The sequence below is a fragment of the Pangasianodon hypophthalmus genome, chromosome 11 (assembly GCF_027358585.1).
Source record: "Pangasianodon hypophthalmus isolate fPanHyp1 chromosome 11, fPanHyp1.pri, whole genome shotgun sequence".
Taxonomy (NCBI): Eukaryota; Metazoa; Chordata; class Actinopteri; order Siluriformes; family Pangasiidae; genus Pangasianodon; species Pangasianodon hypophthalmus.
The window spans coordinates 8597397-8616750 of NC_069720.1; the positions used below are offsets into that span (position 1 = coordinate 8597397).

Below are 19354 nucleotides of genomic sequence, written 5' to 3' on the forward strand. Positions count from 1 at the left end.
TGTGCTTTCAGCTGCACTCAGGCAAATCCACATTGTTAGAGTGGATTTTTTTTTTCCTGTGAGGATCACATGTCGTTTGAACATTGATAAAGGACAAGTGGCTTGTGTCAACTTCAGATTCAGTATTTTATTAATCACATTTTGGTATTACAGTATGTTAAGATATGATACAAATTTAAGGAAACCATTTCAGTCAGAATACTCTTACTAACTATGTTCTGTTTACTGAAAAGGTTAATGTATCTGTCTGATTGCTAAAAATACAAATAATGAAATAAAAAATTCCTCCCTGTGACCATATTCATGCTTGTAGCCTCTAAAACTAATCTTCTCCCAGATGGATGACCTTCGCTGCCCTATAAGAGGTGGCACAGCATTAAGGTTCTCTATACTAATAATCAGAAGATGAGTTCAAATCCCAGGATTGTAAGTAGATTGCTCTTGCTCAGGTTCAGTGTTTTCAGGTCTGAGTTTTAACTGTGGCTCTTCTGCTAAGAGCACTTTACTCTTTACTCTATGCTTCACATGGCAAAGGTTTGTTTTTTCTAGGACGCCTGATAGTCATGAGAGGAGCACGAGATCATTCAGCTTTATCTTAGAGCAGAGCCTCCAACTTGGTTCCCTTCAGCTTTACTGAATTAAAAGGCAAATTTAGTTAAAAAATGTACTAACACCTACATTGTTCACCATCTACTATTTGCATGAATTATATATAAATAAATAATTCGTTAGGCATTCATTAGTCTTTTGACATTTATTTACCTTTATTATCCAACACTAATAATTATTATAATAATAACCATTACCTAAATGCATTTTAAAGCTGTAATCAGGACATTTTTAGGAGCTAAATTGTTACCTGAGTATATTACACAACATCAGAAAAAAGATTTGAAAGACATTTAAAGAAATATAAATGCTATAATTCAATCTGCTTGGGATCTTACAAATTTTACATCTATGTGATAAATAAAGGATGATTCTCTTCCCAAAATATTGTGATTGTAGCCTTAAAGTGCTAATTAAACATTCAAGCAATTAAACCTTTTCATTCTATGTATGCTTATGTATGGGTCAATAGCTTTTTTTTTTTTTTTTAATATTTTAAGTCACAGTTAAACCCAAGTCTTGACATCATTAAAAGCCATGATGCTTTTCATGCTACAACATGTGATATAAACATCAGATTAAAGCCATGCATTGTGCACAAGTGTAAACAGTGACTCTATTTACAAAAAAACAGTAGCGCTATCTTAAATAACAAGTTTTTATATGTATGTAATGTAAATGTAAATCTTCATATTATATTAGCAGGACATAGTAAACACTGAATAAGATAAGATCTAGAGAAGAAAGTGACTGTTCCAGCATAAGACTGCAAACACTGACAAGTCTCCTTTGTTGGATATTTATCTCCATTTTACACAATTTGGCTCCTCAATTGTTGAGTCATTAGAGTCATTAGTGAGCCAAAACCTCTAGTCAAACCTAGCTCAGGAGACAGCCACAATTAAAGAGTGCTGTGCGAGTTGCTTAATTTAATGATAACGCTTGAATGACATTACACCGGCAATGCAATTCATAAAAACGGATTCAATTATAATAACGTTTCTTTATTGGAAAATAAGTAACACAGTGCTTGTAGCTGTAGCCTCTTAACCCTGGATTCATGACAAATTGAAAGTTGCTGATGTTGGTCCAGTTTGCCTCTAAAACTGTACTAAGCAGCTACTGTTTTCATTTGTGATATTATATAGTAGGAGCTACTGTTGTGCTGTCCAACATTTTAAACTATAGGCAGAATTTATCACCATGTTGGCTTTGCTGGTTTGCAATTTTTGTTTGCAGTTGTTTGAAAATGGAAAGACTCCTAGCTATTGTTCAGTTTTATCTCTGAACGAAATATTGTGTTCATAACTTTCCTGGTTTCTTTAATCTGAGCCAAGTTTCATTGAAAGCTAATTTTATAGAAAATAAATGTAAGTAGGACCTAAAAGCTGGGAGTGTAGAACTGGGGAACATCAGACAACCCGCATCTGAGGAATTTACCCAGTCATTTGGGTTTGGATTTGGATTTGTCGCTTCACAGTATTCTATCTATTTGCATAAAACTAAAATGCTCAATTTGTCACTTTTCATTGTTGCAAGAATCAACAGATGGTACTGTAGTAGCCCTTCAAAACTCACTGAATCAGTGTGTTGTTGAGGAAAACTGGGTTCATATTCTATTGCATACTAAGCTCTGGTCTGTGTTTCATCTTGTATTATTTGCTGTAAACATAATTTCTTCAGCGTGTTTCAAGACAACACTGTTTCACATTGTTGTGCACTTCTTAGGAGTGTTGGGGTCTGCATTGGCCTGCTGTCGCGTACTCTCTGTGGGGAGAAAGCAAAAAGGTTCCCATACTCAGGATAATCAAAACAGCAATACAAAATATGTCACAAATCCTTATATTTAAGTTGCTAGCATGTTTAACTTGCTGCATTATCCTGTGTTCAAGTGGAGTTGTGTTCACCATGTTTATGAGAACATTCATATGAAAGTCAGAATTTTTTCAGATAACTCAATTGTTCTTGAGTTGTAATACAACGTTGATGGTCCTCAATATGGTGAAGTTTACAAAGCCTTAGCAGCTATGTTTTAAGCAGCTAAATCAATAGCCTTAAATATTAGCTAGTTTATTTTCAGTGATTGTTTTCAAATTTCCTAGCAACAATATGTGTATTGAGTGTTTGCCTAACCTTGACAAAAGCAGAAATTTATGATGTAAACACACCAGTAGATCCAGTCAAACATTAATTTATAACAGTTCTAAATCAGTGCTCTTGATGCTATGTGATGCTGAAATGTAACCATGAACATGGAAGCTCTATCACCTCACCATCACAATTTAACTCATTCTTTTGAACATGTTGAAAAGAAATAGGCTATAAATTGACTGGAGGGCATAAAAATATTTTATTATCTATTAATTAAAAGCAACAATGCCAGAGTGAGATAATGCCTGCTGAGACATAATCATAACTGCTTGTCAGAGGATTCCCCTTAAAGCATTATTTTCTGATATCTTTTCGAATATTTTTCTGACACATAGTTTTGGGCTTGTCCCTGCTTATACAGTGCTATGAAAATGTACTTCTGGATATATTATTCCTTATTTGTCACACTGTATGATAATATAATATAATATGAGACAAAGAGAACCTGAGTAAATACAAAGTATTTTTTGTTTGTCTAAGGAATAAGTCATCTATCACCAGTATGAAACCCTGCAGTGTGACAAATAAGAAATAGTAGGGGGAAACCAAGAAAGGGGCAAATACTTTTTTACAGTACTGTAGTATGCTTCAGGTTTACCACTGAATTCTCACCTGCCAGATCCATCCTTGAGATTCCCATCAGCCCTTCGTACAAGCCTTTAATGGGGTTTTCTCCGGCAATCAACACACCATGCAGCCAGATCAGCAGCATGCGATGTCCATGGTCCTTATAGCTTTTAGTACCTTAAAATGACAGATACATTAACCACTATCACACTTACAGCATCCATGTACAATATCTTTCAGGTGCATTTTATGTTATTTTATTAAGTAGACAACTCAAAACATGACCTTGATTTAGTATGTCACGGCTACACATAACTGTGCACAATCAATCAATCAATCAATCAATAAATAAATAAATGATTGATTTCATTACCTGTCTAAGCACCCATGCCTAAGCTTCATGCTTTCTGCCACTGTAGTTCTAATTCATTATGCAAAAAATAGGATGTGCTGGATCAAGTGCTATTCTATAGACTGCCAAATAATGAATGTGGAATCCATATTGTTACACAAATTTGCAATGATAAATGTGATAATTACAACTAGGATAATTTATACAACAATAGACTGGCAAATGCTTACAATCTTCTCATATATCATGTTAATCTTCCTTTTTATTTATTTTTTAATTGTCCCTTGCTTGTGTCTTACATAGTAGCGCAGCTAAATAGCATAAAAATAATTTTCTGCTTCTTCTGTTCTATCCCCTGATTTTTCAGGATTAAAGGCAAGCACCTGTTTTTGAAAGCAGTGATCTATTTAAAAAAAATAAAAAATTCTGAGGCCCCAAGAAAAATCTGGAAACCTCAGGTGCGTGAACTACATGCAGGTGATTTGCATAATCTGAATAGGGAGCCCAGTACCTGCTTATGCCCACTCTGAACACTTTCAATGCATAAATATCACGGTATCTTTCGAACTTACAGGGGATATAAAAAGTCTGCACACTCCTGTTAAAATGGCAGGTTTCTGTGATATAAAAAAATGAAACTAAGTTAAATCATGTCTGAACCTTTATTGTGAAACTGCAATATATATTTATAAAACATATAACATCCAACTGGAAAAGCCATGTGCCGCAAAGAGCTTACAAAGCAGGTATGGGATCTCATTGTTTAAAAACATCAATCAGGAGAGGATTACAAAAAATTTCCAAGGCATTGGATATACCATGGAACACTGTAAAGACAATAATCAACAAGTGGAGAAAACATGGCACGACGGAGACATTACTAAGAAATTGATGAGAAGACCAAGAGAAAACTGATCATGGAGGCTGCCAAGAGGCCACAGCAACATTATGGGACTATGGGGTAGGGTGGCAAGACAGAAGCCTTTTATAACCAAAAAAAAACATCTCCCAAATCAATGTGGAATAATGTGTTATAGTCTGATGAGGCCAAAGTTGAACTTTTTGGCCATAATACCAAAAATATTTTTGCCACAAAAACAAAAACAAAAAAAAAAACACAGCACATCGCCAAAAGAACACCATCCCACTGTGAAGCATAGAGATGGCAGCATCATGCTTTATGGCTGCTTTTCTTCAGCTGGAACAGGGGCTTCAAGCAGGGTGGAGGGAATAATGAATAGCTCCAAATACCAGTCAAATTTGGCACAAAACCTTAAGCCTTATGCTAAAACACTTAAGATGACGAGGGATTTCACCTTTCAGCATGACAACAACCCAAAGCACACCAACCGGTTGACTAGTGGGTCGGTTGTTTTATTATTTTATTGTTTTATATTGTTTCTCAGTTTAATTTATAGGTTAAAATTTCACAATAAAGGTACAAAAGTTCTGACATGATTCATCTTGGTTTCATTTTTTTACATCACAAAAACCTGCCATTTTAACAGGGGTGTGGAGACTTTTATATCCATTGTAAGTCGCCAACTCTGAATATGGTCCTAAATCATTTCAAGGTAGTAAAGTGTAACATGATACAATTCAAGGTAGCAAAGGCTAGTATGACAGCATTTCTGGGTATCAAAAAGGGTAATACTAGACCACTTCAGTATACTAATGGGTAACACCATATCATTTTAGAATTGCTGTACCTGTCCACTCATGTTCTATGGCTCGGATGTGCGCGTCTGTGAAGTGCCAGTGCTGCGCCAGTGTCTTCCACTCCCCAGCTTTCAGGTGTTTGGTGGCTAACTTCCATAAGATGGAGCGAATATGCTGTGTCTCCTGCTGATGATCTTGTTTGAAGTTTAAATTTCTTCCCACTAACGATCCAGCGGAGCTCATATTGTCCTGCAAAACTGAGACTCAATCAAAGTGAAAACTGCCTCTTGTATATCTATGGAGTTGTATGTCTGTGAAATACGAATCATGTTAAGAACTCACATTTTCATAAACATGATTCAATCTGCACATGGCCATACCTGTTCCCATTTATAAAATCTATCTGCTCTGATAATCATGTCGACCACGTTCACATGATTGCCTCTGGCTGCAATGTCCAGTGATGTCTTTCCCTGCTGCAAATGGTGAATTATAGAAGTGCTCATTCATTTAATCAAATGCACAGTGTAGTATATATAGGTACAATTAAACTCGTGTGGTATAACGCTGGGCCTGGGAGCTGTACCTTGTCGAGAAGTTTGAGGTTAACCCCAGCAATGAGGATCAGTTCAGCTATATTTTGGCGCCCGTGTTCTGCTGCTATGTGCAGAGCTGTTTGATGTCGCTGTGTGGAAAAATAACAACTACTGTCAGTATACTGGAAACAGACCTACAGTATGCAATTTATGAAACACTTTAACTTAATTCCATTTGGTCTCGAACAAACTGTGACTCTGTGTTAGATATTTTTTTTTGCTAGATTAAAATGTGTACTCACCTCATCAAGTATATCTAGGTCACATTCTGCATCAATGAGTATTTTAACAATCTCTGTGTAGTTGTTGAACACCGCCAAGTGTAGTGCGGTGGTATGGTTCTAATAAGGAATGATATAGTAGAGTCAGTTAATATATGGGTTCATTTTAAGTGATCTACTATATAATAAAACCACAGGAGGCTTACATAATGAACAGCTTAAATAACATCTCCTTTCTTGTGGCTAGATTACGACTTTCCAGATACATCCGTAACAGATACCAACACAGACCTATGTGGAACCTTATGGACTGGTGGAAATCCCACCAGTCATCCTGGGCAGCAAATCCCAGGATGCCTCTGTAATTTAGTGTTGTGTGCGGGCGTGTACTGATCTAGATACGGCTCTTTTAATGCAGTGTTTGTCCATTCGTTTTAACTTTTATATCCCTTAAAAATCTTTTACCTCTTAATAAACTAAAATCATATATTGCTAATGTTTAATACTGCAGACTTGTATATACAGTATATTACCTTTCCATAACTTAAAATGGGTTAACACTTACATTTAAAATACTATGATGAGATGGCAGTACCTTTTTATTTCCATAAAATGGCATAGTATTTATCATCAGTACTAGTGACCATTTACCAAAAAATGGTTTAATAACACATGTTTGTGTGGTGGTAGCCTTCAATACAGTAAATAATAGAGAGAATAATAACATACTGCAGACCCATGGACTGGGTTAGGAAACTATGAGCTAGCTAGCTCTGGTACTTACAATGTCCACTGAGTCCACACTTACTCCAGCTTCTACAAGCAGCCTGACCTCTCTTTCAGATCCATGCTGGACTGCAAAGTGAAGAGCCGTCATGTTCCTCTGAGGGATGGGGGGAGAACAAATATAAATACATGGCTAATAAGGCTCATATATCAAGTAACATAACAGTTTCATTAGAATTCTTCATGATATAAACCCATCAAATGTTTGAAAATATTTGCCTTTTAACAATCAATAAAATGACTCAAATTTGGAGATTAGATTTGAAAAAGTGATGCAAAATAATAGATAATAGATAATAACTATTTAGACTTAGACAAATGAAAAAATATTATCCAGGGACTGAAAAGCACTCAATATCCAGTCTACAATTAAATCATGGGAGTGTAGTTTAAAACAAAAAAGTACAAGCACATCATAGGACAACACAAACAGTTATATTCATTAGCTTTTTACATCGACCAAGCCTTTACCATCTAAAAAAATCTGAATCAAGGAATTTCATTAGTAGGCATGATCCGGATGCACACAAATTACCCAAATCACTGAAAATACTCAAAGATACAGTGTCTCCTCTATCCAAACTCTCACAGCATAATACAAATAATTCATAAACTGCAAAGACAATAACCATACACCATACTTTAGTCAATAATTTTACATACATTTGTGAGTACGTTGATGTTGCAGTGAGCCTCAAGCAGCAGCCTGACACAGTCATAATGCCCTCCATCCACAGACAAGTGTAAAGCGGTCAGACCATCCTGACAGAAAGCAACATTTAAAATATTTACACCACAGAACACAGTGCAGTGTGAATAAAATAGTCATAAAGCAGCCTTTCATACAATATGAGCTGTCAAAGAAAGTTTTTCTTACAATATTCCTCTCATTGATGTTCTCCCCTGTTTCCAGAATCTTCTGGAGAACCTCTGCATGGCCGTGTTTCGCTGCCAGATGGAGTGCAGTGTTCTCCTCCTGCACAAACAGCACAATTGTAACATTAGCACTCTCATCATAGCACTGCAAATAATAATGAACCATCTGCTTTATGGGGATTTGGGATGCCACCATGTTGTCAACACTTGAATATTAGCATTCTCACCTTAGCGTAAATGTGACATTATGACATGCTTTTATCTATAAAAATGGACAAAAGAACATCATTGATCAAAACTGGTAGAAGCAGCTATACCGAAACCAAAATTATTTTATTCCTTAGCACATAGTTTGATTTCACTACACACAAATATCAGACTCAATTAGGAGGTGTGCCCCAAAGTTTGAAGTCTAAAAGATGTGTTAGAAGTGATTCAGATGATAATATACAGTGGATATATAAAGTCTTCACACTCCTGTTAAAACTGCAGGTTTGTCTCACGTAAAAATCTAAGACAAACCAAGATAAATCACGTCACATCTTTTTCCACATTTAGTGTGATATAGCAACTGGCAAAATTCAAGTGAAAAAAAAAAACCAGAAATGTTTTAGGAAGAAAAAAGTAAAAACTTACAATAACCAGGTTGCATAAGTGTACACACCCATCCTATAATGGAGCATGTGACTGTGCTCAGAATTAACCATCTATCACACACCCATTCACACACTACGGACAATTTAGAGATGCCAGTCAGCCTACAACGCATGTCTCTGGACTGGGGAGGAAACCGGAGTACCCGAAGGAAACCCCCCAAAGAACAAGGAGAACATGGATATTCCGTGCACAGAGAGTAGAGGCAGGAATCAAACCCCCAACCCTGGAGGTGCGAGGCAAACATGCTAACCAATAAGCACTGTCACATGCTCCATTATAAAAGGATGTGCACACTTTTGCAACCAGGTTATAGTAAGTTTTGTATTTTTCTTAATTTTTCCTTAAAACCTTTCAATTTGTTTTTCACTTGAAATTTGTTGGTTGCTATATAACATTAAAGGTGGGAAAACCTCTGATATGATTATCTTGGTTTCATTTTTTACATCATAAACCTGCAATTTGCACAGGGGTGTGCAGATTTTTATATCCACTGTAGTTCTAATTTGACTTGAATATTTACAAATCTATAAATATTAGTACAGGGAGATAGTATGTTATTAAACTGTCTATATGGCTCTAGTATAAAACTACGAAACAAACTTTAGACACCAAACAGGTCTTGGATGACAGACTACATTTGGGGTAAACAGGAAGACTGTGTAAATTTCATCTTTGACTGAACTGTTCAGAACTTGACTCATTAGACGTTACTGATGCAAGCATGCTGTTAATGCTTACTTTCTCATTGGCTTTGTCTTTCAGGACCCAGAAGGGGTTTAATTAACAGAGCAATGGAGCTGAAATACTCCACGCCTCCTGCTGTGTCTTACCTTGTCCTTGAGGTCGTGAGCGCAGCCCATGCCAATAAGATACTCCATCACCTCCAACTGTCCATGTTCTGCTGCCAGGTGAAATGCTGTCTTACCTGACTGACACACAGGACAAGTGGGACACAGGGTAGATAGGACAGCATGCACCAATTCCTAATAAACATCAGAATTATATCACTGCCAACTATTTACCTCGGAAAGCCATTATATGGTGTTAATAAGCTATCTTCTCCAATATTACATAACATTTCATTAAAACATTTGTGCTTTGCTCTTAGTGACTAGAAAAGTCCTACTTGGGGCTCTTTAAAAGATATAGTATTTAGTAGTCTGCTTGTCAATAGTAACTTATATTAATTTTAACTTATTTTTGCAATCAACTATGAAAAGTCATAAACCAAACCTGGAGTATGGCTCTATGTTTTGCCATCACTTTAATGTGCTATACTTAAGACATTACCTTCAACCTATAGAAGGTACAAAGGTCTCTCAATTACCACATTTAGCCCATGTTTTAGGTGGTAACAAGTATTTTAGTCAGTTGAGTCAACAAAACCTTGTGTCTAATATTTAACTGGATTTTTACAGTAAGGTTTATGCAATCACTACTCTGTTTATCTTTCTAGAAGAAGAGAACCTGTTTGTCTATGCTTATGTAGTACAAGCTTATATTTCAAAACCATACAAGCTCTTCCACCCATATGGTGTGAGTCAACATCAACAAGGGAATGATTCAACATAGGAACTTTTAAATCTTAAAATGTGACTGCGCTGCACTACCTGAGCGATGATCCGCCACGCCTACTTCGATCAAAAGTTGCAGGCTATTTGTTATTATTTTATGGACCAGCCTTCCAATTAGTGTTTGGGACTCAGACACAGTCTCAGTGTTTAAGTCTAGGCTGAAAACATATTTGTTTAGTCAAGCCTTTTGTGAATAGTTTTTTCTAGGTAAAGGAGCAGATCTAGAGGGCTCACGGGCATAATGTGTTGTGCTGAACTGGGATGTTTGCATGCTGTCGGCCCCCACTTTCACTCAGGTTTGTGACGGTGAAGCGGCTGGCCGCTTTATGTCCCAGGGTAATCTCATGTCTGTATTACCTTCTGGCTCTCCCTTTTAGTTATGCTGTCATAGCTAGTATTGCCGGAGTATCTGCGTGCCCTCTGAACACAATGTACATAGTCCTTAACCATTACGTGACATTTAGCGTACCTAATAATCTGTCTCTCTCTCTCTCTCTCTTTCTCTCTCTCTCCCTCTGTCGAGCTACACATGCTACTCCTCAGATACCAGTGATCCTGACCCTTTCTGCTCTCCAGACCTCCTTGAACCATCCAAATGCCCTACTCGGAGTTTTCATCACTTGATAATCACTCACTGCTGCCTGGGATGGCCCCAGAAAAGACAGCCTAAAGATGCATGAGATTACTGTGGATGTCACCACTTAAAAACCAGAAGATGGCTTTGGACTACAATTGCTTTAATAGCTTTAGGACTGCAATTTCCATGAACAGTTTTGCACTCAAGTCTCCTTCAGTGAACAGTTGATAAGTTCAACAAAATAGACTTTGTGTGAAAACTATAGTTCCTGTTTACAGAATTACAATTGTTGACCATATAGTACACAGCTTTAGAAGGGAATTATTTATAATTGCACTATTCGTTGTCACCCAGATGAGGATAGGTTCCCTTTTGAGTCTGGCTCCCCCAGGTTTTCTTCCTCATATCGTCTCAGGGAGTTTTTCCTTGCCCCCATCGCCTCTGGCTTGCTCATTAGGGATAAGTTTACAAATTTAAGATTTATATCCTGAATTTATAGATTTCTGTAAAGCTGCTTTGTGACAATGTCCATTGTTAAAAGCACTACATAAATAAAATTGAATTGAATTGAATTAAATATTCCATAAGTAATATATAATTTTAGCATATGCTATTGGATTCTTGATTTTTATTGATCAGAAGGTGTTGATTATATTTCTATAACAGCAGCTCGGCCAGTAGTTTTACTGCAAGGAAACTCACAGGTTTATATTAAAGCACTCACTCTAATTTGCTACCGTTTTTATAGAAACAACTTGTATGGTAGATGCTTTACATAAACAGATTTTTAAAATAGGTGTGTAATTGTTGATATGGTAAGGTTTTCTGTGAGGAGATGTTTATTTAGCATTTTCAGAAGGAGTCTCCAGTGTCTGTAAAGGTAAAGCTGTAACTTTACGTTTTCCACCATAGGAGAATCTTCGGGATGGAGGGTTTGAGGTTTCTTGGTAACATGACAAAGTGCATGACAAAACTACCTTTGTCTTATTAAGAGAGAGAAAAAAAGAGAGTCTGGTGAGGGAATGACTGTTTATAGCTGCTATAATGTATGTGATAATGGAAACTAACTCAGAAGTTACACAACATTAACTGTTACTATACGCATAGGGCACTGTCATTCTTTAATCAATATAAATTTGTTATGTTTTGCAAATTGATGTAGTAAAAGACAAATAAAGAACTTAAATAAAAGAACTGTTATTAGAAAACTGAGTCAACTTCATGGTGGTAATGGCAACACACAGCCCCATCACTGATTATTTTCATATAACAGCATGCCCAGTTGTGTTTTATTCCTTACTTTTAACATGTTCATTGCTGATAAAAACTCATTAAAAAAGAAGTGACTGGTAGTAAAAGCTGGTGGGAATTACTTTTGGGTGCAGGCTTTGCATATTCTCAAATCTAGACCTTACACAACCTGTTCCATTCGTAACTTTTTATGTTGTACCTGCATCTTTGATGCAGCATTGAAATGGCTGCAGGAGGGTACCCATGCATCTTTAGTGCAATACAAAAAGATCCAGAGCACATGCTAATTGCACAATCACATGGGAGGACGAATGTATAATGTGGATCATCACCTTGTCAACTCTGTCAAGTCGTACATCTTCCAGATCCTCCATGATGTACTCCAGAATACGAATATGACCTCGCTGGGCAGCACAGTGCAGAAGATTAAGCCCATTCTGAGGAACAGGATTGCATCAGTCAGTGAAGAGAAGTTTAATACCAGATTCTTCTAAAAATTCACATTAGTTCACTGACTTCCAACTCCAGTCCTTTTATACCCAGAGCTGAGTATTTACTTGTTTTCTCTGCACTAATATACTTGGTCCATCTTATAAGCTAAGTAACTTATGAGTTATCATGGGTATGTTCAAGCATGCCCTAAAAACATGATCTCCACTCATGAGGTTTGGCTGACCCACTACAAGTGTAATGTATTCTCTCCTATAAATTACATAGACATTACACTACCTTAAAGGAAAAATCCCTGATTGTCAATTTTTTTTTGTTTACTCTTTTTGCTTTCAACTTTAATTGACAAGTTGGTCTGTTTTCACTTTGGCTCACTGTTTCTTACATTACCCACAATGCATTTTGACTACTCACTGATAGTGACACTAGTAGGTATTCACCTCTACTTAAAGTGAGATGCAGCAGTGCTTTAGTCCTCATCTGTACAATCTGCTCAAGATCAGGTTCCAAAGCTTCAACTTTCATGTGAATACCACAGCCAACACCATCGAGCTTGTCATCTCATAGATCGCTAACTAGCCAAGCCGAGTCTCTGCTGTAAATCAACACAGCTGTGTCTTACAGCTGCACTGCATTCTGGAAATTTGGAGTCCAACATTTAGTGTCTCCACTATTCCTATATTGGATTTCTCATTAACATGAGAAATTTTTTTTTTTCTCATCTGTTTTTTTAGGAGCTCACAGCAAAATCTGTCCATTATCAGTTTTGTTTGAGACTGTTGAAAAATTGTCTCCTACGATCAACCAAACGACCAATGTCCTCCTCTGATGACAGCTCTGGATACAACCACATACAACCCACAAATAGGAATAACACAAATACAGTACCAACCAACAAGTTAGCACCAGAATCACTAAGCACATCACAAATATTTCAATATAAAAATATTTCATGTGTTCTTTACTTTAAGTGGGTAACATGGTCTATTCTGCACAGGAATTAAAGGTCCCCCACCCACCATGCATACCCACCCCACCATTAGATCACAATGTGTGCCTTACTTTGTTTTCACAGTTGAGTTTGGCACCAGATGAGACAAGGATCTGCAATATTTTAAGGTGACCGAACCACGCTGCCAGCAGCAGTGCACTCATGCCAAACTGGAAAACAAACACACACAATTTGTAGAGGCGTGCATCTTAGCTGGTAACAGAAAGATGCAAATTGTCAGTTTATAGGGTATGTCTGATAAATGTGTCTGATATACTCATACCAGCATGGTCCAGCTCCCAAATAATTATCTAACCAGTAATAATCCTATGGTGATGTTGCAGTTAGATTTTGAATGGGCTGAGTACGAGTGTATCAGGTAGATATCACAGAAAATAATGTTACTACAGGTGGTTATGCATCTTGTTGGATACCTAATAGGAAATAACAACAATACTTAAGAGTTATTTTTGGTTATATGTTTTAGCAGGTGCCTAAGCACACGGCTCATGGAATATTCATCAGTTGGGCAATTCTGCAGAGCTTTCTGTTCTCAGTTCAGACATAGTAAAAGGGACAATTTCTTTATCTTTGTGAAAACACCCTGATTAATACTGAAGTCTATAAAGTGTTCTTTTTCTTTTCACCCATTCAATATGAGAACAATTGAATTATCTCATACATGTTGGTCACCAAAATTGTAGATAATGAAAGGCACCCTGGTATAAGGAGATTGTGAATTCATTGTGAGTCCAAGAGAGCATTAAATGATTACTCTCTCTGAAAAGGAAGGACAGCCTTCCTCACTTTACTCCCCAAGCATGTTCAGCCATTTTGTGATATTTTGTGAGCAGCTCTTTATACAGAGGGGTGATAGATCAAAGAAAAAAAGTAACAAAAGGTGTTAATAAAGTGCTGGGCTACTACAAGTAATATTGGTATAGGTTCTATTCTATAAGTCTCTGGAACTTTACTGGAGGGATGAACACCATTCTTCCAAAAAGAAGATTCCATTATCTGGTGCCTAAAACATCACTCCAAATCTCTAATCGGTGTTTAATTGGGTTGAGATCTGGTGACTTTCCTGTATGCAACTCACCAGAATTGTTCCTGTACAAAGCAGAAGGTTGAGAGCTTGTGTAAACTTCACATAATATTTAACCTCACTATTCACATGACTGGTTTTCCTTGTTCCTCCCACACAGCTATCAGAATTGTGCTTTCCTGCTTGATGTCCTCAATAAAGAGAGTAAACACTCTTCTGCTTGCACCATTGTGTTTAGTTCTGCCTGAGTGGCATAGCAGGCTGGGAGTCTCAGTTGTCAGAATGTAAGTTCCGTTGTGCAGAATGTGAGGTCACGCCTATACAGATCTTAGTTCTGCCTTAATCAGTAAATTTAGCTGTTTTTTTTATTTTAATTTTTCCATTCAAAATCTAGTTAAATAATTGCTTTATGAAAAAGTGAAAAAGTGTATGCAATTTTTTTTTTCACAGAGCATATCATACATACACTGTCTGCATCATCCAGCTCAGTGTCGTGCTCCAGCAGCAGACGCAGAGCATCTTCACTACCTGCACCTGCAGCCCAGTGCAGTGCCTTCCTGTCTGCCTGCACATAAGGAAATGACATTGGTGAAACTGAAAAGATGTTCTATTAATCCCAGTGATACTCATACAATGAGCTAGAAATTAAATGGTAAGAAAAGTCAAGTCAAGTCAAAGTCAAAGTCAACTTTATTGTCAATTCTGCCACATGTCCAGCACATACAGAGAATTGAAATTATGTTACTATCAGACCCTAGGTGCATACAGATAACACACAAAAAAAAAAACAAAAAAAAACAAAAAGGATGTAAAAATACAAATGGAAATGCAAATGGATACATATAAATAGAGTATAAATGTAGATCTACAAGGCACAACAGATAGAGCGCAAACAGATAGAGTGCAAAACATTCAAGATGGTGACATGCATGAAGCCAAACAGTAATATGTCAGTCTGACTAGAAAATTTCAGTGATATTCACAGAGATGTGGTTTTACTTTATTGTATGAGGTGAACTAAGGGTCATATCCTGTGATAAGAGCAGAAAAGAGACGGTTTCCGTTGCCCTGGTGCATAAGTGATCAAAACAAAGCATTCCAAAGAGAATATCTGGAGTGCAGGGCAACTTCCGGTGAACGGGCTTCCTCTCGTTTCTGCATACTGCTGAAACTCCAATGATTTCAAAAGGTGTAATGCTGACTTTGCCTTTCTTTTTACTTGAGTAGTTATTCTGTATAAAACTATTTTGTGTGTTTGGCTATTTTGCATGGTTTAAGTAGGACGATATAACTTTCAAAAACAAGTAGTAAAAAAAAAAAAAAAGCAATCCATAAATCAAAAGAACAATTGAAGTTCAGGACAGCTCTCTTGGTTGCAAGAGACTTACTTTATTTTTAACTTTGATGTCCACCCCCTTCCTAATAAGCTCCAGCATCTTTCCTGTGTCATTCCGTTTTGCAGCATTGTGAAACACCTTCTCCGAGTGCAGCACTGCAAAAACAATTCACAATGCTTAGTCCCTGCAAGTCCAGCATTTCTTCAGCATTCTTGGATTTCTGTGCATTTCAAGGATATCTCAGAATTCACTAAGGTCCTCTAGCATACATGCAAAATACAAACATGCTACTTTTTCTATGGCAACAGGGTAAAAGCACTGAGCAATATCCAATTTTCAGGACAATCGCTGACTAAAAGTAAGTCCATCAGTCCCACTCTTAGAATTCACCATTATACAACAATATTGGAGCAAAACACAGATGAGTTACCATATTTAGTGTTTCCCACAGGACTGAAATATACTTGGATAGGTTTCCTCCTTATTTCCATTCTTGACTGGAATTAAGTTGCTTTATACTTATCGGTAATGTGCTATATATGCAAAGTGTTATAGCCACAAAGTGCCCAGAACACAGAATATGAGAGTTGAGTATGATGGCTGGAGCTGACCCATAAACGTGCACAAGAAAACTGCTAATGCAGAACAATTTATTAGATTCCTTACAATTTCAATTACAATTGTTATTAGCTAGCAGTAAAATTCAACAGGTAATATAATTTCTACTCTCTCTCTCTCCCTCTCTTTTTCCCAAGTTACCGCAAATAAGGCATGTTGCTTTCTGGGAATAAATACATAAAATGCATTTTAAATAGGATTAAATATATCTGGGTATTCATCAATATACAAGGGTATTACCTTTGTGTGGGAAACACCGATATACACAATTATGCAACATTATTGGGATTTCAGAATGTGGACAGAATACAATACTGCAATTATACTACTACTTTATGTGAGTGTGAAATCCTTGTACTCTGTTACCACTCGGTTAAAGGTATATTTCTTTATAGTAATGCACAATGGTGGTAATATGGCAATATATCAACAATATATCAAATCTTCTACCAAGAATCTAGTCAAAGGTTCCAGGACAGCTAGATTTCAAAGATAGCTACTGAACAATTGGATTCAATCCTTGTGTATTATAAGATTGTGTATTCCTGAAGGGGGTTGTAACACTGTCTAATAACTTTTTGGTTCACTTTTTGGTTCACCATAGAATCTTTAAGTGTTCCCTTAAAACAGCAAACTAGAGAACCCTTTGGAGTAATAAAGGAACTTTTTTGTTTGTTTGTTTTTGTTTTGTTTTTTAAGTGTGTGTAGTTAACAAGAACATTTCTGGATTTTGGACAAACAGTTTGTGGTGCAAAAGATCCTTTAGGACAATAAATATATCTTTCAAAGGGTTCTTTAAGTATAAATGGTTCTCATTAAACCGTTAAACATTCAAAGCCATTTTTAATACCATTTAATTTCCATACAGTGGAATATGTGCTAGCTATAGGGCTAATACAGTGAATGTTATAGTTCAGTCATCATTTATATTGAGCAGGAAACGGAGCCACATTCTGTAAGTGAAGCCTACAAGAGTTTAACGACAAAACATTAACATTTAGAAGAATTACACACGGACACATTTCAGTAATTAGACGGTTGTTGCAATATTTCAAAATTATAAGCTTACTCACAGATGTCGTCTTCTGACGCCAAGCCGTCCTCCATCCTGTAGCAGATATATTTGTGTAAACATAAATAAATGAGCGTTTGACAAATCCTCACACGACTCGAGCGGCTAGCGGCGCTTAGCTCCGGTTCCTCCGAGGTTGTATTAAACCTCCCTGAGCTACATTCATGAGCAGCTCTTGGTAATGTTCTCGAAATATTCGTGTTTCAGTGTTTTACAGGATCAGCTTACTCAGGAATATGAACCAAACAGTGTCGAAAACGTCCTGAATAGACTAGGCGGGGTTCATGGTCAGTCACTTTCATGTTTTCATTACCGTTACACATCTCACACTTAAAGTCACGGAAACCAAATATCTACTGTTTAGCCTCTAAACTATAAATTGTATAAAAGGCGCTATACAGTTACATATAAAGGTTTTTTCGCTACAGTTCCGCCCTGGAGGAAGGAAAATAGTGCTGAAGTGCTCAGCCTGCTGCTTTCCGACAGCCAGCCAGCCCCTGCACCTGCCCAGCGTTATGGTTAAGCAAACAAAAATGATCTTTTCATTGTGTGGGATTGACGCACGAGAGGACACGGTGGCCTAGTGGTTAGCACGCTTGCCTCGCATCACCAGAGGTCCGGGTTTGATTCCTGCCTGCACCCTGAGGGCCGTCTTGATTGCTTATTCTCTCCCTGTAGGCTTTACTGCGGTTTCCTTCCCCCAGACCAAGGACATGTGTGGTAAGGTGATTGGCATCTCTAAATTGTCTGTAGTGTATGAATAAATAGATGGAATGAAAAACCAGACCAACAAGAACACATATTCTGCAATCTTCTTCTTTCTTATAATAGTATTGTTGTTGTTTTTATCACCTGTTCCTTTATTAAGATTTTATTATACAAGAACACATATTCTTAAATTTTCTTCTTTCTTATAATAATATTGTTGTTGTTTTTAATCACCTGTTCCTTTATTTAGATTGTATTACTATTATTATATGCTTTTTATGTGCCCTGATTGATGCCAGGGCCTGATCCTGACACCTCTACTACAGTGGCTCTTCTGGCCCTCTGGATCTGCCTGATTCATTCTGATGCTCTATTTCAGCTTGCGGCTTCTTCACTTGTGAATTGCTGTGAATGGTCCCACGTTGGAGGACAAGGTTTAGTGGTTAGCACTTGGGGGTTTGATTCCCACTTCCTGTGGGTATGGAGCTTGCATGATCTCCACATGCTTCGGGTACTCTGGTTTCCTCCCCTAGTCCAAAGACCTGCGTTCTAGGCTGATCACAGAGATCACACTTTTTCCCCATTCTGATGTTTGATGTGAACATTATCTGAAGCGCTTTTCCTGTATCTTGTGCTGCTGCCACATAATTAGCTGCTTAGATAACTGCATGAATGTGCAGGTGTTCCTAATAAAGTGAGTGTAAATGATCATAATGAATAGCAATGCAGAAATACTTATGCCGTACTGAATAGAACAGGTGATAAGTTGTAATGGATGCTTTTCAATTGAAGCTGTGCATCAAAGACTTGTGACTCTAATGAATGTACATAATTCAGCATGTCGGTTTATGAAGCAAATATCCTCAAACATTGTCCAAGTGAGAATTTTTTAGAAGAATTATTTGATACATTAATTCTAAAATCATTTTTATGTATTAGCTAACAAGCTATGGCAGCATGGTGGAGCAGTGGTCCCAGATATTTTAACCGAAGAAATTGTGTTGATTAACAGCGTTTATGAAATGTCACAAGAGGGCACTGTATGTTAACACACTGCAATCTCACATCCGAACAAACTCACCATTCACAAGACCAGTTAAGTGGGTTTTTATTGTCATTCCGTTGTATAACCCCTATACAATGAGCCAAATCTTGTTTCATTCAGAACCCTGGTGCAACATAAAATACAGCACCATGGTACACAGGACTACAAAATGTGACTACATAACATTGGTTAGGTGACTTCAACAATGTACA

General features: G+C 37.1%; 1 protein-coding gene across 2 annotated transcripts; it reads right to left on the reverse strand.

Annotated features, from left to right (window-relative positions):
- Nucleotides 1-253: 253 nt before the first annotated feature.
- ankdd1a (ankyrin repeat and death domain containing 1A) lies at nt 254-17920 on the reverse strand. Of its 2 annotated transcripts, none has more exons than XM_026930614.3 (15): nt 17387-17920; nt 15751-15854; nt 14829-14927; nt 13389-13487; nt 12209-12313; nt 9305-9403; nt 7819-7917; nt 7605-7703; nt 6940-7038; nt 6177-6275; nt 5925-6023; nt 5719-5814; nt 5389-5587; nt 3373-3504; nt 254-2376 (listed from the first exon to the last, which is right to left on the reverse strand). In XM_026930614.3, coding segments are annotated over exons 1-15 (1491 nt in total). In that variant the 5' UTR covers nt 17388-17920; the 3' UTR covers nt 254-2314. The 2 variants fall into 2 exon arrangements, with proteins under 2 accessions (XP_026786415.3, XP_026786414.3); XM_026930613.3 differs by having other exon boundaries at nt 255-2376; nt 17391-17918.
- Between the last annotated feature and the right edge of the window lie 1434 nt (nt 17921-19354).